Source organism: Habropoda laboriosa, unplaced genomic scaffold, assembly GCF_001263275.1.
Source record: "Habropoda laboriosa isolate 0110345459 unplaced genomic scaffold, ASM126327v1 scaffold45, whole genome shotgun sequence".
In the NCBI taxonomy this organism is placed as follows: Eukaryota; Metazoa; Arthropoda; class Insecta; order Hymenoptera; family Apidae; genus Habropoda; species Habropoda laboriosa.
The window spans coordinates 748,753-772,719 of record NW_017100168.1 but is presented as its reverse complement, the minus strand read 5'-3'; the positions used below and the strand labels follow the sequence as shown (position 1 = coordinate 772,719).

General features: G+C 32.6%; 3 protein-coding genes across 3 annotated transcripts; 1 reads left to right on the top strand and 2 right to left on the bottom strand.

Moving 5' to 3' along the window:
* Positions 1-14,439: 14,439 nt before the first annotated feature.
* LOC108578609 (protein LZIC-like) lies at positions 14,440-15,231 on the top strand. The gene is made up of 3 exons (XM_017941972.1): positions 14,440-14,542; positions 14,662-14,797; positions 14,890-15,231. The coding sequence occupies exons 1-3, from the start codon at positions 14,442-14,444 to the stop codon at positions 15,229-15,231; spliced, it is 579 nt and encodes a 192-aa protein (XP_017797461.1). The 5' UTR covers positions 14,440-14,441.
* Positions 15,232-16,198: 967 nt separating this feature from the next.
* Positions 16,199-21,839, bottom strand: LOC108578635 (zinc finger MYND domain-containing protein 11). The gene is made up of 7 exons (XM_017942002.1): positions 21,700-21,839; positions 18,343-18,753; positions 17,945-18,275; positions 17,548-17,861; positions 16,695-17,201; positions 16,412-16,594; positions 16,199-16,329 (listed from the first exon to the last, which is right to left on the bottom strand). Exons 2-7 carry the CDS (start codon positions 18,736-18,738, stop codon positions 16,207-16,209), a joined length of 1,854 nt encoding a protein of 617 aa, XP_017797491.1. The 5' UTR covers positions 18,739-18,753; positions 21,700-21,839; the 3' UTR covers positions 16,199-16,206.
* An 823-nt stretch (positions 21,840-22,662) lies between these two features.
* LOC108578608 (probable phosphatase phospho2) lies at positions 22,663-23,757 on the bottom strand. The gene is made up of 2 exons (XM_017941971.1): positions 23,668-23,757; positions 22,663-23,409 (listed from the first exon to the last, which is right to left on the bottom strand). Exon 2 carries the CDS (start codon positions 23,407-23,409, stop codon positions 22,663-22,665), a length of 747 nt encoding a protein of 248 aa, XP_017797460.1. The 5' UTR covers positions 23,668-23,757.
* Positions 23,758-23,967: the final 210 nt, after the last annotated feature.

Genomic DNA, 23,967 nt, shown 5'->3' with positions numbered 1-23,967 from the left:
TGTATTTCTTAACGACAATCAAGACGATGAGCAACCGAGGAAGCAAGAAAAGAGCGACGAATCACGAAGATGCACGAGCGCGTGCATGCGTGGGCGAAAATGCACGAACGCGCGTAAGTTACAGAGAGAAGAAACACGAGAGGCGTGCTCAGCTACGTTCAGGCATGGAACAAGTTCCGCGGAATCGTGTGTATAGGTTAGGTGGGTAACCCAGTTTCGCCGGTGCACCAGGCCAGGCTGCAGCAACGCCGTTCAACGATCGATACCTATATGCACCCAGTGGTACTGCCCACAGCCTAGATTCGCTTGTCTAGGATAGGTGCAAGAAGGGGGCTGCGTGACCTACATCTCGGGAGGAAGTGCAACGAAAATATGATTTAGAGAACCGAATTCAGAACTTGTTCATCACCGACCATGATAAAGTCGAGGGAACGTTACAACAGAACTAACGTCTATTCCATGTTCGAGTTTAATCACATTCGCGATCTTTGTCTTCGAATTATCCCCGATTTCGATGAGCATCGCCGATACGGTTTAATCTTGATACAGAGCTAATGTGCTCGGTGGCAGGTGAAGTTTAAGGTTCAGGCCAGAACTTTGGCACGTTCAATGCCGACTGCTTTCTATGCGTCAATCGTGTGATACTGGAGGTTTGAAAAATTGATAGAATTAACAATTGACTACTTGAACGTTCTTATGATTAACGGGAAATCCCTTTTATCGTAATAGAATATCTTATCAGTAAGAACAGAAAGTGTAATTTAAAATACTTAACAATTGTTGAACTTTGCACAATTCTATTCCATTTTCTTTATTTTCTATATAAAAACTACAACTAGTTTTCTTTAAAAACAATTATTTATTCTTATTTTCAATGCTATAAAAAATGAATAGATTAAAATTATTGAACTTCTCTAAAGGGCGAAACTTTAAATACAAGTTTTTCCAAGTGTACAAAGGCCTTTGGGTGCATAACGTTGTAATAGTGAAGAACAAGAAACAGACGTCCAGTTTTTGACCTCGAAATAACAAACACGCAGAAAGCCACGACTCCTCTCGTACAAAGCATTAAGCGAAAAGAATTAGTAACTACGCATATACATCTTGCGTCTGCTTTAGCTAGTGCATATACACACAATGTGCACGTCGCATATTTTCGTTTATAGGGAGGGGGATAGACAGTCGAAGCAGACATGAAGGCTGGGGAGGAATCGTCTGGCCGTTTAGATGGAAGAAAAACCGAAAGATTTCGGGGATGAGATCTGCGCGTCGAAGATGTATGAAACGTGCATGGAGGAGGGGAGGAAAAAGGGGGAGAGACAGGGGAGAGTTAGACCCGTAACCTCCAGCAACCTTCGGTTGTCTCGGTTCAAACATTTCGCCCAGACGAGACGTAGTAGTTCAAAGTCCTCTGGTGAAAACAGCCACTGACTCATGCATACCAAAAGAATTCAAGGAAACCGAGTACGGTCGCAAACTTTTCCAAACAATACAATGATTCACTGATAATTCCACTTTTCACATAAACACTCATGAGTTTTCCAGCCTCCCCCCGGTGATTCGTTCGGCCGTACCACACAAATGTCATCGTGTTAATTACTTACGATAGCATATCTACGAGAAATATAATATAATTCAATTAGTATTTAAATACAATGTCGTATATTAGGTACAGAAAATTTATATTGATTTTGTGCAATGCTCTCAGAAATGTATAATTCTCGATAGGTATTCGAAAGAGTATAAAACCCCTTGGTATTTCGCGTTGACTAAAAATGTGCGTATCTTATAGAGGTTCTGGGAGACGGCTGCAGAGAACCGAAGAACGAGAAGAAAGTAGACACAGAAGGTGCACGCGAACCATAGAAGTCGGTTTCCAGGGGTCTTTGAGCCCTCAAGCCGTTGACCTTGGAAAGGTAGCATGGAGATCTTGTGGTGTGAGAGCAGTAGTAATCTGGCTCTCTACGTGGGCGTTCGGTAGGAGGTTACAAGACTGCGAGAGGAAAAAGGCCGGACGCAACGCAGAGGAAAAGGAGTGACGCGCAGTAACGTATGTCTGGACGGAGACAGAGTGAGTCTCTGTGAAGGGAGGATCGATATTTACCGGCCTTCCCCCTTCCCCCAGTCGGGCAACGACCTACCACCCCTGCCTACCCCACGAACTCACTCTTCTACCCTCTACATCGCTTTCTCTCTTATGTTCAATTTCCTTCTCCCCCTTTCTCTGCCTCCTCTCTTCATCGTCCCGTAACGCACGCTCGACCTCCTCCAACCGTTCTCTCCCACTCTTCTCTGCCTTGCTACCCTTAGTGTCGCTACGTTATACGTTATTGCGTCCTAACCCTGAAACGACCGAAGTTGTGTCCCTTGAGACGTCCAACTACCAACAAAGACACCATGGTCAAGAGCGTGGCTCATCGAATACGCGTGAGCACGAAATGGAAAACCAGTAGACAGTAAAACATAGCCTCTTTCCTAAAGATGTCGCAATAGTTGTACATGCTGCAATAACAGTTAAAAAAAGAAAAGTATTTACATGAATGTTTTAGTTGGTCGTGGTATACTGATATTAGTAACAATTAATTGAAAATATGCATGGTTTAAGATTGGTTATTGCGATTGCTTGATTTAATTCTTAATCTGGTAAAAATGTAAAGGCACGTGTATTTTATAGCCTTTTTCCACGACGTAAAATCGTTTCGTGGAAAATATGACATGAAACAAAAACATTTAACGTGTTCGTAGCTTTATTTTTAGGTCTTTGTTCAATGTCAAGCGTACAACACAGTGGAAGTGTAGTAAATGGATTTTTCTTTGGTTACACGTGCCATACTGTACTCAAGGATAGTAGGACAGCAATAAGAAATAATGCCGAAAATTAAAATAAAAGCTGATAAGAAAATTTGTGACATGCTGATAGATAAAATATTTATGTACGCGAACGTGACTACAATCAGTATCATCGTTTAAAATTCTAGAGTAAATTACAGCATGAGATTGTACTACCACCTGTAGGTAAATGTTTCAACGTATCTCATCCACTCGGTCGATAAAGGAATGTGCATTGGTTCTCATTTAGATATTAAGAAATATATTCCGTATAGATATTAAAAAATATTAAAAAAAAAATATAAACATTGAATTCAATTTTTTATTTAATCTCACAAATTAATTAAGATTCTACTTTTTAACACTTCATGCTCGTTCTACTTATATTAAAATTATTTATCATATGCAATAGATATAAATAATGCTTCGGATGTTCTATATTTAATCTTTCATAGTTCACCATCTTTTAATACATGCAATTTTCAATTAATCATCTCCTTCCTCGAATTGGCATCGACAGTAAAATACAAGCGAACACCTCTCGCTTGATAATAAAACGATATTGCTACGTCACAAAATGAATATTTTCAACGATCGTGCATGTATTCTAACATCCCAACTTCTCTAATCAGGGTCGCACAGAATTATGCCCCGGCACACAGTTGCGTAGAATGAAGCACAAGCAGAAGTAACAATTTTACTAACCGACCTAATAACATTTGTTCTTCGCTTGTACTTTCCTTCCTACTTCTCGAGGAATTTTTCAACAAAAATCAACAACTCATTAAATAAATGAAAACTTGACAAGGTTTAATAAACACCATTATTTTAGCACAAAAAACTACTAATTTCGTTATCGAATTATTATATAAAGTATCGTACAAATGCACATGCATAATAATTATTCGCCTGTAACGATAAGAAAGAACAAATACGATAACGATTCCAAGAGAAAAGTATTGTGACTCGAAGTTTACTGCCATTCCCTACTTTATCTGTAAGCTTTCTCGTTGGGATCAGTCACTCACGCTTTATGTACTTTGTGTTTTCCTATTTTTCATCCTCGAACATTCGTAAGCATATCGAAAAACGGATAACGCCTGCCATTGTTAACGAGTATATTTTTCACGTGTTTCCTACGTCCTGGAGATTTCCAGTGAAATACATACATATTTTTCCTGTAACTTCGCCGCAGAAAAATATCTTTCGGACTGTTTATACAGTTCCCTGAGAAAAACATGGTCTGCCTGTGTACCCAAATTTAAAGGCGACTATCTCTTATCCTGTATGCAACTGCAAAACATTGACATCGATATTAAGTGAAACTGCTTGCGGCCGCCATTATGGACGACGCATCAACATTTTTTTTTTACGCGTGCCGCGCGCTATGTAACGAAATATAACGTATTTTAAGAACGTGAAATCCGGAATTAAAGCTATGTCGATCGTTGAAAGTGATAGTAAATCACATAGAAGATTGTTTACGTTAAGAAATTTATACAATCATCAGTACCGGAAATTTAGATTCTATATATTTAATTAACTCAGCTTTCCTGATGTTTATAATGCAGGCTGTTTTATGAATAACGCCTAAAAGAGTGAATTGAGTAAGACTCTAGCAGACCTGAAGGTGGGTAATTGAGGATTATAAAACCGTGTGCCCATCTGTACTTTAAGTTACATTAGCGATGGACATAGCACGGCAATAAAGGCAAACATTTAATGGCTATGTCAACAGCCGTGCACAATACTTAATCGCGATTTTGAGGAGAAAGTTCCCTTGCCAGGCGTAATGACCGTAGAATGATCAATGCGGGCAAATAACAAGAGAAGCAACAAACGGTAAGTTTGATATAATTAACGGAAAATTTTATGTCTCTCTAATGAATAGAATGTAAGATTGAAGAGATTAAATGAAATAACAGAAATGAAAAATGCTATTTATGGTATATACTGAACTAACTATATAATACATGTACAATGAATAACTTTGTTTCTTTATTTTCTTTTCCGGTTTGAATTTTCATTGTTACACTACTGTCTATGGAAAAGAAATATATACGTATTTTAAACTAATCTGAAATGTCATAAATTATATCGATACCTTTAGGAGATGGCATACGAAAAACAGAATGTGCTATCTCCTTTGTCGTTAAGGATATGAGAAAGTGACCAAGATAAATAATAAATTGTTTCACAAAGTAAATACGCCATGATAATAACTTTAACAAAAATTCAGACAAAAACGTTGATAATTTCAATTAATCAAAATGTATAATTTAAAGAAACAAACACCATTACGATAAATTGATCCTTATTACGTATAAAATCATTTTCTTCATTTGCATAAAATAACTGTATAAAATAACAATAAACCATCGAAAACGAAATTGTTTAACGAATAACACACGTACGTGTATATATCTATATGTCAACATAAAAAAATTATCCAACCATGCGTAAAAGTGTACTTTCTACCAGGAACTGTTCAGAACCTGGTTTACCGACCGATACAACATGCACGTGTTAAATGTCACAATGCTAAGGTGCTATAAACTTACTATGAATAAATTATATAACATGTAATAAGTTCTCGGGTATTGAGAGCGTTATTTTATTGACATTTCAACCAAAGAAATAATATATTATAAGCAAACTTGTGCAAAGATAATAAGCAAAAGATTAAAATTATATGTAGTTCGAAAGTAAAATATCTTCTAACGATGAAAGAACAAAGTGTGTACCCAGACTGCTGAAACTATAATAAATTTAATAGCTACCAATATATTTGATGAGAAACATTCAGGTATAACTATTGAAAAATCAAATCGTAGAAGCCGATGTTCGCATTTTGGTTCATAAACTTTTACCGCATTGCCGGTGAGGTCGGTCCGACTGGAATTAGCCCTACAATAAACTACATCGACACGAACAAGTTCGAAAATTCCTTCCTACAATATCGACCTTCCTTCGGTTACGAAACATCAGTATGTATTCTCTGAATAATTTTTTTCTTCAATCTCTTAAACCGGTCAAACGTATAAAGGAAATTTACTTTACTCAATAATACATCAAAAGAATGCAATTCTTTATTCTTTTTTTTTCCCCGTGTACTTTAAAGGAAATAGGATGCGCATAATTATTAAGCCTTTTTTTTTAATCTTTCAACCGCCATGGTTCTTATTGAAATTTTTCTAAAAATATAAAAAACAAAACTCTAGTGTTTTTTCTCTTTTTTTTTTAACAATGTAAATAATGAAATTATAATGGGCCGAGGAATTGTCTGAAAATAAACAGAATTCAAGTTTGCAACAGTTTCTTTTCAACTGCTGCATAAACTAACGCGATTCGAATTTAAAAACAACAGGTGACATGCACATTCATATGGCGCGCGTTTAAACCGTTTAATCTTGAATACGAGTGTACACGCGCGGCGCATCAAATTTTACGCAACGGAATGGAAGAAAATTCCTGCAGAATACCAACATGACCATTTCCTACCAATTCACAAATCATTTCTACACTAGTTACCGACGAAAAAAAATGGCGTCAAATTTGTTCGTTCCTTTCCAAATTTTATCATTCACAAATCACCAAATGCTTCATGTACTACTAACCGAATAAACAAATTTCCCATTAAATCACAATAAACAATCTACATAAATTATTTCAAGAAATTGACATTTCTAATTTTCCAAGCGCAATTTCTGTTTTTGTCACTAATTTGTCTAGAAATCTTCAACGTTTACTCGTTCAGTCGATAATATGTTAATAATAAAGATCACTTGTCTTTTGAAAAGAAGACTCTGGTAATAATACTACCGATTGGAATTTTCCATCGAACACTTTGAGTGCTATGTCAACCATATTTGACGCGCGTTAGCATCCGTAAGGGCGTATCCGCAATACTTGACTTGACAGTTCTACTTACACCGAAATAATTTGATTAAATACATGTAGTACAGTAAAACTAGACGTAATACTGCCTGTTTCATTGACACGATTTACTTCTTAATTGGGCTCTGTATTATTATATATGCAGTTGTTTCACAACTTGAGACGTCATGGGACACGTACTCGAAATTAATTAGCCAATTATATTGTTCAAGTGTATTAACGATAGGAAAAATGTGAACTATGGGATTTTTATCAGGTATTCGTATTGAACGAATCCAGAAAAGGAACGACAATTAAGTGCAACGTAACCGTAAAAGCATGGCCATTGAGGAGGCGAAGAGATCAGTAAGAAGCAAGCAAAGTACGGTTAGTTTCTCCCCGGATGTATGATGGCCTCTTTCTCGTGCAAGCGGCCTTGCCAGGAATGCACATTTTGTGCCGGTTCGCCGTTTACTTTGGCTTCGATTCGAATCGATGCACAGACGTCTACCACCTTTCACCCGTCGTCTCCTAATCACGTGACCGTGCTTGTTATCGTTTAACATTGTTGTGATCTCTGTTGTTGTCGCACTCAAAACCCTGTCCCGGAAACGCTCTGTTCCGACTCACGATTTCCTTTCGAATATTTCCCCCCCCCCCCCTTCTTTCTTTCATTAGATTAATCGAGATTTTGAGAAAACGATACGTTGTATTGAAAACGATCGAAAAATTGTTTACGTAGTTTCTAGTCTCTTTCTGTAATAATCGGAGACTGTTTCATTATTAAAATATTACTATGTTAAATTAAGCAACAATAGAAATGCATCTCAACTGTATGAAAATTTGGAAATCTATTTCTATTGCTAAGTAAAGCTTTTCGTTTATAATTCTGAATCGTAATAATTAAAACATGCACTTTCACGTGGAAAACACCGAATCTACGTGAATGTTCGAAATGTATAATTAAATTGAGACAATAATTTTTAGAATAATAAACGTTTTGAAAATTTTTCCCCTTTTTTTTTCATAAAGTAAGAAAGTCGCTATTTTATAAACAAAAACAAGATCTTGGCAAATCGGTCGAGATATTAAAAAATGTCCAAAAATGCACCAGATGTCGCATCAGCAAAATTGGCATTTAAATCCAAGCAAAGCTTGCTTACGCTACTAAACGACTTATCCGAACTATTGCCAATAAAATAGAAAGAGAAAGGATATTCGAGGTGGCGTTTCAACATAGGCAAATAGCTAGGTAGCGTATGGAAGAAACACAAAATATAGTTTGTGAAAATCAGCGATCAAATACGATTGTTTTATTACGGTTTTGCAGGAAAGAGGATCACATTTTTAAACCAGTGACAGTAATAACTGTTTGTGATTTTCATGGTATGTAAATAAAAATATGGTATCAAGATTCGTGACCTAACGTTTAAGAAATGAAACTTTTAATAGAATTCAAATTCTCGTCGCACATGTACACCAGTTGAATTACATTGACGTAAAGAGATTCACAAGAAGAACAACTAGTGACCAAGTTTCCAAGTTGGGTTGTGGAATCAGCATGATTGCGTTGCGAGATTCATATTCCGATGCATGAAAAAGTTTCATATGTTTCGCAAGTACTGAAGTTACAATTTTTGCGTACAACGATAGTTGATATGAAACAAATGAAAAACTAACGGGATCTATGTAATATTTTCCGAGTTAATGAAGTATAAAAGAAAAAATAAACATGAACTAACTTTAAAGTATAAAAATTGGAAAAAAAAATTGAAGAAATATATTTATACATTAAAATTTTCGAAAAATATGAATAATTAAAAATAAAAGCCTTGAAAGGGGTTGATTAAAGATTGGTATCTCTGCGAAATCATTATTCACAATCACATGCGTGCTCTTTGCACACGTGCTTTTTCAATGGGACTGAACAGGTGACTAGATAATGGGAATATACGAGGGCATGATTTTAAACTACATGTGCGGGAATTAATTACCGGCACATCTCTGTGCCGAGCTCGATTTTATTGGTTGTCCTGTGTATTATGCAATTCTGTCCGTGATAGCTTTTACAATGAACAGACATTACTCAACAAGACGAGACAGAAGACCTTGACAAGCTCGGTAGAATCTTAACCTAACTGTGAACAATTTCTTTCGTTGCATGATACACTTTAATAAAACATAATTAAAAATTGCATTCTACATATACATAACTTCAGTTTCCTTAAAATGTAATACCCAACAAACCAGCAACAAGATTTAAAAAAACGAGCCAATTACATAGAACCTAAATAGAACAATTACATACAAATAAATTGTTTTAATGTTTGCTTTTCATATAGTTTTTACCAAAATCTTCCTTGTGTGTAAATTGATTCCTAGAATTAAGTACAATTCTTGTACGAAAAACTTTAAAAATTCATTCACACGGGCATGTAAATAAATAATTGTAGAAGGTAAACGTTATATATAAATTTGACATCTTAAACATATTATAAATATAAATAAATCGTTACACATAGTGGTGTTTCGTCAGTGTCGAAATTCGGCATGTGTTTGCACGTTATACATTGCACACTTTCCTGTAGTTGGTATTGACCGTTTGAAAAATATCAGACGATTTCCGGAATCGTAATCTCGTGACACACGTGACACATCACTAGTAGACTAATCGTCACCTGGCAAACGATCACTGACTCACGCGACATCTTCCGAAATTCATCGCAAGTATCACTTCACCTGGTACTCGTTTCACTGTTCGGATTTGTTTTTATCGGGGAAATGATAAATTATTTTCGTGCGTGACAAATAAACGACAAACATAAATGATCATAATCATTATACGAACAACGTTTAAATAAACCAATCCGTTTGCAACAATCAACCATTGCAAACATGAATAACGCGAAGTGTATTACTATCTATGAGAGGAACAGTCTTGTGCGTTAAACGTACGAGCAACGTGAAAACATTCGATCATTCGAACAGACTGCCGTGAACATAGCGTGACATTCAACTTACCTACCACCGTGGACATTTTCGGCTTGTGTGCTGTTCTACGTCTGGCCCAAGTTTTCTTATAACCGTTATTGTTAGTGATGGTAAGAAACGGTGACGATCGAGAGCATGTTTAGCGGCGTGATTGCCCACTGGCGGTTCTATCCACTTTCGTTCTCAAGCATACGCGAAGTTAACACACGAGTTCTCTTCGTCGATGAATCGCCCTACACGGCGCGAATACTTGAAAGAACAATGACGGCTATCTAAATGAATGGACACTCCTCGTGCTTCGCAAACGAAAAGACCGCTTGTCGAAAATTATATAACCTCCGCGGCAGCAAAGACGATACGATACTGGTAAGACGATGTTTTCGCGCGAGTTAGTAACCCACGAGGTCCGGCAGTACCACTGCTGCTACTGTTACTACTATCGTTAAACTCACTCTCGCGTGGTAAATCACGGCGACTTTAAAAAAAAAAAAGCCGTTTTGCGCTTGTCAAGTATTAACGAATATTTCCACGCATTCTATTCTTATACGTGATGCTCACATTACACGGCAATCACGGTGAACATGTTCTGTTACTTAAATTCACACACTTGAACACGCGTTCTGAACAACCATATGCTGCTTGTAACGTTAATTTTGTAGCGTGATATACACAGGTAACACAATTTGTTTATCGACGAAAATTACCGTGCACGAGGTAGAAATCGTAAAGTTTTCATCAGGGTGTGAATCGTTTCAGTAAAATGTTATCAAACGGAAAAACGAGCTTTTGTGGCCGTGATATTTCGAACCATAGGATTACGAGATAGCCTTGAAAATACCACCTCGTAAAAAAAAAGGTATAATGATTGTTTGATCGGTACTACGCACAATTTTGTATCGTGTTATTGTGAACTCTTATATACTCGTGGTGAAATTGTACTCGATTATTTTCACTATAAGCAAAATAAAAAAGAAAAAAGAGAGCGAGAAACGCGTGTACCGTGTGGCTTGATTGCCACATGTACACAGACTACGCGCGACATACAGCCGAACTCGATGCTCGGATGTTTTCGTAAACCTTCGGCAAGTTAGCTATGTCGCCTCGTTTCATCCTATTCTCCTTCTCTTTTTACTTCGCGGATTCTTTCCCTGTTTTCTCTTGGGATACTTCTTCGTACATCCTTTCACACGACCCATATATCTATTATTTTTACTCTTTTAATTAGCCTATTAAACGATCCCTAATTCTGTTGAAGAAAACTGTTTCATAAGATTCAACAGATTTCTCCCCCACCCTTATCTGTCTCATTTGTTTTTATTTATACACGCATCAGGCATATTTTCTCCGTCGATTGCACACAATGAAAATTACCGTTTCTTGAAAATTACGAATTTATACCAAGATCGAAAAGCAACAGGAGGAAGAAAAATTCAAAATAATAAATTCAAGAAAACTGATTGATGCAAAAAGTCAAGTGATTACACTGGCGTGATCTAATAACAATGTCAAGTGTCTTCAATAAGGTCGTCACAAGACTGATTTACACTCTGTATTACCGACATTTAAGTTAATACGTCGAAAGGAAAAGTCATTTCCTTTTGATATTTCTCTATTCAATTTTATTCCTCGCTTTAATTATTTTTTATTTGCAATTCAGAATATTTAATATTTCTGATATTATGCATAAGCTTCTATTTGCAAAATATAATAAAGTAAAAACACGGGATAATTTACTTTGCATGATGCTGATGAATGTTTTATATGTATATAAACACAATGCATAAATACATTTCTATATGTGTATGTACATACGTACATACTTACATACATACACACACATTTATATAGAAAAAAAGGGAGAGGGAGACATTCAGTAAATTACTTAGCCGAAAAAATAAGTACTAGTTGATGCATAAGGTAAGAAAAATTAGGAACTACATAAATTCGATATATCGGACAGTAGTAGAACTCGCATAATTACGATGTCTCTTCCACGGCTTCCATAATTTCATTAAGTTAGTTTTCTTGTATGTTTAGCGGTTAACTCTGCATGGATGAAATGAAATAATTTAACATTACCGAAAAACTTTAGTACATTAAACGTAGATAAATCCTAGAATATTAAATAATATAACGTTACTAAAAATGAAAAAAAATTAAATCGTACTTGAAATTAAGAAATAAATTCAGAAACTATAATTTATTATTACAGCAAAATAATTTAAACGAAAAAATTTTAATATAACCTTTTCAATATTGGTGTTACAAATAAATATGTAAAAAAAAATTAATAAAAGGTTACAGAAAATGTTTAACTATAAACTGTTGGATTTGAATGCATGCGATACGAATATACCACTACTATATTAAAAACAAAATTAAGGAAATTGTACAAAAGTTATCAATGCACATAAGTAATGTTACTCTTGACCAATCAAATTGCTATTATTCCTTCAATAATCCTTTGATAATACAAGTATCGAAGGTAAAGAAAACAATAAATGGATGTAAAATACTACAAGGTAAAAAATAAATGCGCCATACTGGACATTTTTACAGAATCTTTCGAACGGATAACCACATGGACCGCATGGTTGCCCTAACCTCAAAACATAACCTCCAACAAGTGATTCAAGCACACAATTATTACGAACTGCATAGAAAAGTATATATATGCGTCGAATATGAAAAATATGTACTTAAAATGTATAAAAATTTATGGTAAATTATAAATGGAATTTAATGAAAGTTGTACTCACCAGTATTTGGTATAAAACGCGGTGTATTAGTGGTAATCACGGTGTTGTAAGGTTGGGGCGAATGAACACTCGGTTGATTGACGTTCACTATAAGTTGAGGTTGATGCTGCGGCGGATTGTGATGAGGCTGTGAATGATGTTGATGATGTTGGGACAGGTGGTGTTTCCCTTTCGTCGGCATGCTCATCGCAAGCGTAGACCTCCCTTCTTTAAACTCTCCACTACCTTCAAAGCTTGTTGCCTTATGTGGCTCGCTGAGGTCCTCATAGGTACGTTCTTTTCGCACGTGCGTAGTTAAGCGTAACGTTTATCGAAAGACTTCTTTGTCCAAGCAAATTTTGCTGAAAACTTCAACGTACGCAAAATGATGGTTAGCGTTCGGTCACCCGTACGAAACTGGTGGCACGTTTACACGCGCGCGCACTTCAACCACGGTCAATTCATATACGAAACTTCGTGGTTCACTTTTTCCACACTTTTTTTTTCGTCAGAAGAAGACAGTCCTTGTTTGTATTTGCCGAAAAATTGTACGCTCTAAACGCACACCGTCTTTGTTCGCTGGTTCATTCGACTAAAAGTGTTTACGTTCTTATCACTTTCTTTTCCAAGATTCGCGCGCGGTTACAGTATTCAACTGCGCACGAACACTTATTTCTTCTTGCGATATCGATAGATTATTATCGCTAATAATCGTACCTACGTCGTTCTACCTGCCTAAAATGTCGCGTAAATTGTATGACAAATAGCATATGACTTGTTTTCTTGCAAGAAAAAAGAAGCGACGCGAACCTTACATTGAGCACAACCACAGCACGCCTTTCTTTTCGTTTCTTCCTATCTAACGTTTTTTAGTGGTAATACAAAAATCTCAACTCGTCGAACATTTGATGTAAAGTCAATCTGACACGGATTAAATAACCGTTCATAAATAATATTTATAAAACTATTTAATTATAAATTGCAATTATATTTGCATTAATTAATTCTTCGAAAAGGTACTATTTTTTCGAAACGGCGTAAACGATTTTGTAGTAATATAGTGAAACAAAACTATTCAACAACCAATCAAATACTTAGCATAAACTATGTAGTGAATATAGAGTCAACCAGATTACTATTTGATTAGTTCTTATCCATGCCATCCTGATTTTTAGATAATTCATAATATATTATTTAGGTCAGTAAAATTTTGAAATAAAAGTTTCGTTTAATAACAAATTTCAAAATATTTCTACATACTAGATTTTGCTACTGTTATTTATAGATGAAATATTAATTAATTTTTAGATAAAAATTTTACGAAAAACTAGAATTTAAAATTTCAACAAAATTTTATTGTAATTTAAAATGAAAAACATATTACAAATTTACAGAACAAAGTATAATGCATTCAGTGATATAGTTTTTAACATTAATATGGTTATATCAATATAACATTAAACATTAAACGATTCCTCTACAATATACGTATTATTAAAAATTATCAAACAAATACATATTTATTTATATACATATATTTTTCAAGAAATTTCACATATGTTACATTAAGAAACAGAAATATCACGTACACAAGAGCACATCTTTTTGCTTGTAGTGTCTATATATGTGTTTTTTTATGTGTGATTATGTCGACAATTGATGAATTTAGTTTAAATTATTATATTTTTGTTCCCGATTGTCGATTTAGTACATGCAGTTATTGAAATCATAACCACACATATTTTTTATAGTTAACAAATAATGAAATTTTTGATTGGAGTAATTGATAAACTTGTTAAAAAAAATACGTAATAAAACTGGTATGATTTAAGAATTTGATTTACGTGCATTTTAAATAATTATTTACCAAAACAATGTACAATAATATTGTAAAGTTGATTGTAATTGTAACCTCACTTCGTAAAGTTTGTACAATTATACAATTTAAATCCTTTTTTTACTTTCTGTTTCAGGTTTGTCTAATCACTCTAGCTTTTAAATTTAAAAATGGGTTCTCATGGTAAACTAGAAACTGAAAAATTAAGAAAAAATTTAGAGGCACAATTGGATAGGCTGGTGCAACAATTGGAAGACATAAAAGAAAATCGGTATATTTAAAAAATTATATTGCTTACAATTTTTTATTTAATCTTGGAATTCCTTTTGTTTTAATAGCATAACATTTTACAATGCTTACATATATTTACAAAATTGTTATATTTAATAGAAGTTCATTAGATGCAGAAGCTTATGAGGAAGCTATGCAACTCACAAAAGAGGATTTACAGGAATTCAATGAAAGTTTACAAAGAATGATATCTGGTGATACCACATTGGTTGATGAATTGGGTGCAATACAATTGGTGTGTTGTAAATATACATCTCTAAAAATTAAAAATAAATTTATTAAAAATTTTATAGAATATTAGATATAATATCTTTCAATTCTAAATAGGCAATTCAGGCAGCAATTGGTGAAGCATTTAAAACTCCTGCTGTTATCAGAATGTTTGGAAAACGAGAGACATCACAACTTAGAGACCGTTTAGTTCAAATTGATTGTGATACAAAACTTGGAAAACTAAGTAAAGAAGCTAGTGATCATCAACGTAAAGGGGTATTAAATGCTTTGAGGCAGCTTGGAGAGAAATTGGAACCTCAAGAATTACAGTTATTGGAAAAATTGATGTTTAGTAATATTGATACAACAAGTTATGTACAAGTGACTGAAAATACAGAAAAGGGACAAATGGCTATGGCAGTAGTAGGTAATGAAATTAGAACACAAAATGTTTAATTCTATGAATTTTCTCATTTTTTTATCAAATTAGTAATAGTAAATATGAATGAAACAAATGGATATAGAAAGAAATGGATAAATTAATAGTGTATGGTTTAACAAATATAAATGGTTATTTATAAAGATAATGTTTAGATTATATTGACAAATAAGTTTAGAAACAAAATGTATGGGAATGTGTTTCTAAATTTGAAAGAAATAGCTGTTTTTTATGATAGAAATTGATAAATTTTATAAATAAAACTTAAAATATGTAATAAACAAATATATTATACATTATATTATACTTAATGTATTTTGTGCAATGTAGATCATATCGACATTTATTTGTAGCTGTATTCGATCATTGTTGTTTAATGTATATAAAATATGTGTCTGCTTTATTTCAGTATCATAGCTCACATAAATTATTTACGAGGATAAGGAAACATATACAGACATTTACTTATATAATATTTCAGATCGTATCACTATTGTCAATATGTATACATACATATGTTATACAAACAAATTTGAACAATAGATTATAAATACTTATTTATGTTTGTAATAAATTTGTTTCTAATTGTCTGAATGTAGTATTCATTGTAATATGTAGAAGCAACTTTTAAATCAAGATTATGACATTTCGAGAAACCAAAAAATCTAATTGTTTGTTTTTCAAACAGGTATGTTTTTCCAAATAAATTTGTATATATAATAACTGCTTATTGTTTCTTACATTTCTATTGATATCTTAAAAGCAAAACTAATTACTTAATACTTACAAATAAGAATAGTTACATTTGTTTGTATACATACTACAAATGCTTCCATTTAAGAAGGAAGCTTACAAAAAGGCATGTCAAATTAGTGTCAAGAATATATTAATGTGCTTCTACAAAGTATCTTCCTTTTTTACAAATACAGCAATTTTAACTTCTTTCTCATAAATTCTTCAATATTACCACATTTATTGCACCCATTATTAATTTAACGTTTACGTCGGCAAACTCTTTTGTGCTCACGCTGCCAGTGAACTTGTTGGCAATCAGTACTGCAATATGCAGTATTCCAACAGCAATGGTATATTGCTTCAGCTTCACAATTGTAACACTAAAATTAAAAAACATATTAGAGTATTCACGAAAGAAATGTTAAAACACATGTGTATAAAGAAGATATTAAAAAATTGTACCCATTGTTTCTTCTTTATGTCTGATATAATTTGTTGATGTCTATCTGTCAGTTGTCGTAATTCTTTAGCATGTTCAGCTTGTAGTTTTTCTAATTCTTTACATTTTTCAAGTTCTAATTCACGACGTAACTTCTCTAATGCGGTTGTAGTTGGTTGTTCTGAAGTTCTACGTTCCCTCTTTATCTGTAAATTATAATGTTATAAAAGTGAGATAATACCGATACATGACAAATATAATTAACTAAAATTAATAGAGTCAATTCATAATTATTACATATTATACCTTTGCAGGCAATGTTTCTGTTTGTATTTGATCTGTCTGCACGAAAACACATTTGGTTCTTGGTTCTTGAGAACTAGATGTAACCATATCTTCTTGTGAACCTTCTTTCTTCAAACCCTGAGGACAAGTACTGGATATCTCTCTAGCAGGTTCATCTTCTGCTACTGGCAAACAAGGTACTTGTCTTTCTTCACTTCTAGCTTTATTTATCGACGATCGCTCATTGGGTTCGGTTCCTGCCTGAGTTGGTGGTATATCATTGTGACCGTCTGAACTAAGACGTTCAACTTTAACTCTTAAGTCCTTGAAAAGTTGTTTCGCAGAATTCGGACAGTTCGTCGTATTTTTTGAACTTGATGATTCTATATTTCGGATTTTGGTCGGTTTTGGACCCTCACTATCGTCGCCGATGTCCAAATCCTCGATGTTCTTGCCCAACTTTTGCAGCAAGTTCTGATGATGCTTCAGTTCTTCAAATGCTCTGTTCCAAGCAGTGGATCTTTTTATCTATGGAAGGTAAATTGTGCACGCTTTAAGAAAAGTTGATTTTTCTTCTGATTGCACAATGAAACGGAGTGGTGAGAAATTAGTTGTACACTTTAGGCCATAGTATGTGCATACCTTCATTTCTTTCCACTTTCCTTTTTCCGAAGGCTATGCAAGAATTCGTTGTTAAGATAATAATATACCTAAGTGCAACAACAATTTCTAAATTGCTTTCTCTCAACAGTTCTCTTCTATTGTGTCAGTGATACAATACATTGTAAATGGCGTGTAACCTAAACCGAGAATTTCACAGTGTCGCGTGACAATTTCGCGTAGAACGCCGGAAAATTTTGTGACACATCTTTACCTGTAAACTTTGTAGACTGGCAGTAATCGGACGAATGAACATTTTTTCGATGTTGGCGCGCATGTGATGACCTCCAAAAAAGCGAACATCATAAATGTTGCCATTAACTTGCATTACTTTAGCTGGCCAGTAGGGGTAGCCCTTTTGTTTTGCATACACTAACTGATGTGGTGGATTACAGGGAATGCAAAACCATAGTTTTTCAGATTTTTCATTTGATATCCTGTAGCAATCAGCACAACGGCGAATTTCTTGAAGATCGTAGCAGCAATCTTGATACATTGTGAGTCCCATTTCTCCTATTACGCTATGCGCTAAATAAATGGCCAGATTGATGTTACTATCTTATTTTTAGTTACATTTAAAACAGTTTATATTCTGTTTTCTAAATACATACCTCCATGGTACACAATAGTATTGTGTAGAATATTATGAGCATCAGCTTGAAACTCAGCAAGATTATTATATTCATTTCTTTTAATTTTTGAATCCATTATTGCTAAGTCCATATGGTGTTTTATCAGAACACCTGGTCGCCATGCATCTTCTCCTTCACTGATCCAAGTTGGGCCTGAATATCTATTAGGTGGTGTAACAATAGGATCATTGTTAAAAACAATAGTACGGTTTGTAATTTCTGGTGGTAATTTTGCTTTCAAATGTCCACAAGTGAAACTCAAAATGTGGTTGAGATCAATTTTATCTGGATATGTGTCATTATTTATACTCTGTAACAATCATTTCTACTTTATTAATATATAAGTTTTAAGTTTATTTCTAATCCAATGTACTTACTTCACAGAAACTACATATTTTTAATTTAATATTACTAGGCACATGACATTCAGGGTGATAAACTCTGTGACATTGTTGACAACATTCTACTATTCCTCCTTTCTGGCATTTGCAACAATACCAATCATGACCATCATTGTGTATAATATCTCCTGGCAATCTATAACTTTCTTGTTCTATACCATTCTTTGTTGGTACTTTTTTTAAATAAACAAGTCCATCATCAACTGCTTTATTTAATTCTTCCTGTGCTTCTTGCTCTGTAATTCCATACACCCGAGCTAGATGCCGTACCATACGATCATTACTTGGTAAACTTCTTTGATGTACAGTTATTTTGATAGCATCCCATATTCGTTGTGTCATAAAAGGATCAGTTCTTCGACGAAGAGACATGTTGATAAATTAACACTAAAATAAATAAAATGAATATTAAATACAAATTTTATCCAAATAGTTTTACTTTAAAGTATAAGCATTTTGAAATAAAAATATTATTTTCAATATATTAAAAAATGTTAAGATATTAAAATATATTCTTATACAACTATATCAGTACCAGCATTTATTATTACATAGATAATTACTGTGCCCCCATGGTATAGTACTTGTTATATCTAAAATGTAACAGTTATTGAGATACCCCCATGCTTAACACAATATATTACAATACAATACTTGTACCCAACAGTATTTTCAAGTAGTGCCTTTTTAAACTACACAAAGTATAAAAGTAAGTAGTTATACTTTTTAAAACAAATTTACTAATATTAGATTGATATTTAATGCAACACAAGTGAAACCATAATAAATCATATTAAATTTTGACATGTAATATGCATTCTATAACACTCAATATATGTGCATACATTTTACTGTTTGCCAATGTTATTACAATTGTGATTTTATTGAAAAAGCAGTTTAAACAATGGAAGAGTACACCATTATACATATTATCAGTGTCTGATGTATTGTTTTCTATATTCACATCAAGCATATTACTTATAATATGTGTGGAACAGGTAACTTACACAAGTAATAATAATGTGAATAATACATTTTTTAATGATAGTATGTGGAATGAAGAAAATGATTATGAAAATCAGTGGGTTAAACTTATAAGATTTACTAAAAATGTCAATAGTACAATAAGCCAAACCAATTTTGATGTAATACCTAAGTGTAATATCATAAATGTAATAGTAAAGTATGGAATATTATTCTTTCCATTCACAAATTCATTTGTGTCTTTATTGATGTTTTCTGTACAATGCAATTTAAATGTATTTAATTTAAAAAACCAATGCTTCAAATTTCTACAATCTGAAGAAAAAATATGCAAAGATAATATTAGTATTGAAAAATTTCACAACAAAACGCAATGTGATTCAATGACAAAACAGAATTTTAAGAAGATTTTACAAATTTTTAAGTGTAATGAAATAAGGAAGGATAAAAAATCTATTAGCATATTTGTAATAAGCCAATGGATTATACCCATCATTGTGACTGGACTTCTATACCTGTCTGAATATGATAGGAATTATACAGAGAACATGGAAAACACAAAATGTTTTATTGAAAGTATCTTTCTTCTTGATGAATGTCATAACAATGTTCAGCCTATAAGTATTACACAAAATACAAGTTCTGAAATGTATGCAACTTCTCCATACAAAAATTATGTTGATAATGAAGATTTAACAAGGTTGCAAAATTCAAACGCTACTCAAGTGAATGAAATAATAAATAAAATACAAAATATTGTTTATTCTATCCTAAATGATACATCTGCCATTTCATTTAATATGATTTCTTATAATGTTTCTGAACCCATAAATATGATAGAATATTTAAAACCTGATGCTGATTCCAAAATTATAGAGCAAAATAAAAGTCTTGAAAATGAACTCAATTTAACGAAGAATATATCACTGATAAAATATAAAAATTCTGAGAACTCAATTGGTGTTAAAAATAATACACATCTACAAAATAATGCACAATTAAACAATTATTCTGATGAATATAATGAAGAATTATTATTCTTTAATGAATTAACAATAAATTCTACAAATTTCACAATGAAAGAAGAAAATCACAAACATAATATTACTACAGATACCACTGAAAAATTACATTTCAAAGAATCAGAAACAGATGTTAATATTACTGAAGGCATTTTGGATAATTCTATGAATGTAACTATAAAACACAACACATCAGTTATGTCAAATGATCAAATATATGCTGAAATAGTTACACGTATTCATAATACACCTATACATCATATATTTCAAAATTATTATAATAAAAAGCAGTTAAGAGAAGTTGAATCAAAAAAAAATTTTCAACATAATTCTACTTTAGATACACAAAATGTATTATCAGCTATCAAAATGATTATTTACCAAAATGATAATGCATCAAAGATAATGCAAGTACATGTAACAGATAAATGTTTTATACCGATTCAGTTTTTAAAACTACATTTGCTTGTAATTGTGTTTATAATATATTTCTTGCCAATTTTATTTTCTTTAACCTTACAGCAACATGGCAAATTAAATTGCCAAATTATTTTAGAAAAATTAAGAGTAAAAAATAAAATGTCATTAGACAACTTCAGTTCTAATTCAATAAATGAGACTAATGATATGTGTTCTAATGTTTCCATGGATTCTAAAGGAAATAGCACTTCAATACAAAATTCTAAACACTTGAGTGAAAATTTTGAAGAACTAATTGATTTTAATGCAGTGCAGCATCTGGAAACATATCAAGAAAACTACAATAAAGGATGTGATGAAAACTACAAAAGTACTCAACATTATATTTCTTCATTTGATGAAAAAGATGTACAACTAAATATGATAAATCAAGTGGGAAATATGTTAAAACTTTTTGATACTATTAAAATGTCCTTATTAAGTGGGACATTATTATGGACACCTTTATTTTCTGAATTCTTAGTTGAAGTATTTACATTTTTGCATATACCACAATGGTTAATAAACACCACATTTTTCGCTGCTATTGCATTTGGTGTACTACGAAATATCTTTAATCTTAAAATGATAAAGCTTCAAGAAATTAACACAACTATTGCCAAAATTAATAGTGTACATCCCATTACATGAATCATAATTAAATTTCGTATTTATGTGGATTAATACTTAAAGATAAATTTTTTGTATAAATATTTAATTGTAACTTTCTATTAAAATATCTACGTAGATTATATTGTACTATATTATGGAAAAATAAATAATTTGACTCCTTCAATATTGCAATTGGTTGTTGACTCGTAATTATAATTATGACTATATAGTTTTATAAGAATCCAAATTTTCTTACCAAAGCTGATACACTAACTTGCTGTTCATGTATTGTTACTTTCAGATCGCAAACAACAATTTCAACTTTGAATCATATTTAACAATCAATTCATGTTCTTGAGCTTTACAATAAAACGTGTTTAAGGTGAAAATAAAGTTTTTGCCGACGCCCGCAAGCAATAATAAGACAATAATTAACGTTAGAGACGCGCAACTACATTGCACATCTCGCGCACGTCATGTCTAACCAATGCGCGCGCATGTTACAATTCAAAATTGAATATTAGTAAATGTTCTGAAATATGAAATTAAAGCAACGATATTTAAGTTAATATAAAATTTTAAGTTTACAAATAAGTGACATTTTAAGTTTACATAAAATTTAACATTTGGGTGTTTCAAAAGTTGACATCATTATTAATAATATGATGTAATTAATTTTTTTATTTTTATACTTTTGTATATCGTTTCGTACTTCGCATATGCTACAAAAATATGTGATAGTTGTACCTAAAAAAACTTATGTCTGTTTAATCATGTCGAACCCTAGTAATATGATATTAAGAAATCTTTAAATTATACGTGTGTAATTAGATAACTCCTTATAACCAAAAATTTTATTTTAGATCGTGCCATTTGTATGATATGAAATATACCAAATAAATTACAATAAAATTACATACAACCAGTTCACTTGAACATAATCTAATTTCTGTTTATTGTTATTCTAATTACTGTTTTAAATACATTATTGTACTTGAATTTTTCTACTGATTCAAAATAATTTGGGTAGGGTGGGGGATTATAGATATAAGTGTGTTTGCACTTCAATACATGAATGTTTTGTAAAGACTTCATAATTTGTAAATAATCTCATTTTATGACATATTACTAATTAATAGTAGTACAGATATTTGTTTCTATTAATTACAATTAATACTAGGTAAAAAAACAAGAAATGATTAATTCGCTTCTGTTAAAATTATAAAAAAGATTTAGAAAATCCTATTTTTTCTTCTAATGTCTTTAAGATTTGTACACCGTCAGTCCATGGAAATATACGAGCATTTATTTTTGGAATTTGGTAATTTTCAACATCATTTAACATCTTTATAAGCGTGTAATCCTTCCGCGGAAATGCTACATCTCGTTCCGAAAGTCGTATAATTGGGCACAGGTCATTTTTTCCATCGCCGACGTACACAATTCGATCAAAATGTACTCCCTCGTCATTTCGTTTCTTAACGTAATCTTCTAAAATTTGTCCTTTGCACAAATTAACAGTGCTTAATTTGCAAGAATTTTGAACGTGGTACATATCCAACTTTATTAAACCATCATCATCGATTTTCGCGGGATTTGTGAATGTTTGAGTAATAATATGATATAAATTTTTGTTCTTTAACCATTCACTAATGAAGAATGTATTCGAATCACTAATAATAATAATTTCACAGCCTCGAGAGGATAATTCTTTTAGAAGGGTTTCGATACCCGGCACAGGAGGTATATTAATAATAGCTGTTTTGATTTGGTCTATGTCGATGGAATTGCTGTGCAGCAACTCAAATATTTTCGCCATATACGGGATCCAACCATCAGAACGATATAAATCCTTCACATTGTCTGGTAAATTTTCCTTGGGCAATAGCTTTCGAGCCACGGTATCGGTATTGCCATTGGCAATTGTATGATCAAAGTCGAATGCGACGAGTACAGACCGATGCATCTATTAAAATGCAAATGTATTACAAAGCAAGCGGGTTACAACGTCAAATCACGTTCGCGTTTTAATTTAAGTTATTCAATTTGTCTATCGATTCGAATATTTGCGCAATAGTATGCTTTTTTACGGAATAATTCGAAATGATTGAACTGCATAACAGCCTTGTATATTTGTATTTTTGCTACAATTTCTGTTAGTATATATTTTGTTATACTATTTTCACGTTATGGAGATTATTTTTAAATAATATATACTACTTACTGTTAACTAAATTTTTAAACATACATGAAACCGTAATTTTGACAATGTAAATAGTAAGCAGACAAAAATTTACAACTGAATCCTCAGACAGGTGTCCGATGACTGTCGCTTGTAGGTTAAGCACACTAGATCCTATGATAAATAGCACATGTAGACTCCACTCTCCCTCTATGTACAAATTTATTTATATACAAAAACATAGTATGTATTAAATATAACATTATGTATCTTTTAATATTTGCATTACATTGTATTATTCTGCTATGTCCTTATGCTTGAAATTATATTTTCCAAGTTGAT

Coding starts and splice junctions, on each gene's coding strand:
- LOC108578608 (XM_017941971.1), bottom strand. CDS start 23,409: ATGCATCGGTCTGTACTCGTCGCATTCGACTTTGATCATACAATTGCC.
- LOC108578609 (XM_017941972.1), top strand. CDS start 14,442: ATGGGTTCTCATGGTAAACTAGAAACTGAAAAATTAAGAAAAAATTTA. Junction 14,543..14,661: donor GAAGACATAAAAGAAAATCG/GTATATTTAAAA, acceptor TATATTTAATAG/AAGTTCATTAGATGCAGAAG. Junction 14,798..14,889: donor AATTGGGTGCAATACAATTG/GTGTGTTGTAAA, acceptor AATTCTAAATAG/GCAATTCAGGCAGCAATTGG.
- LOC108578635 (XM_017942002.1), bottom strand. CDS start 18,738: ATGTCTCTTCGTCGAAGAACTGATCCTTTTATGACACAACGAATATGG. Junction 17,202..17,547: donor CCAGTCTACAAAGTTTACAG/GTAAAGATGTGT, acceptor TACCTTCCATAG/ATAAAAAGATCCACTGCTTG. Junction 16,330..16,411: donor ACATAAAGAAGAAACAATGG/GTACAATTTTTT, acceptor TTTTAATTTTAG/TGTTACAATTGTGAAGCTGA.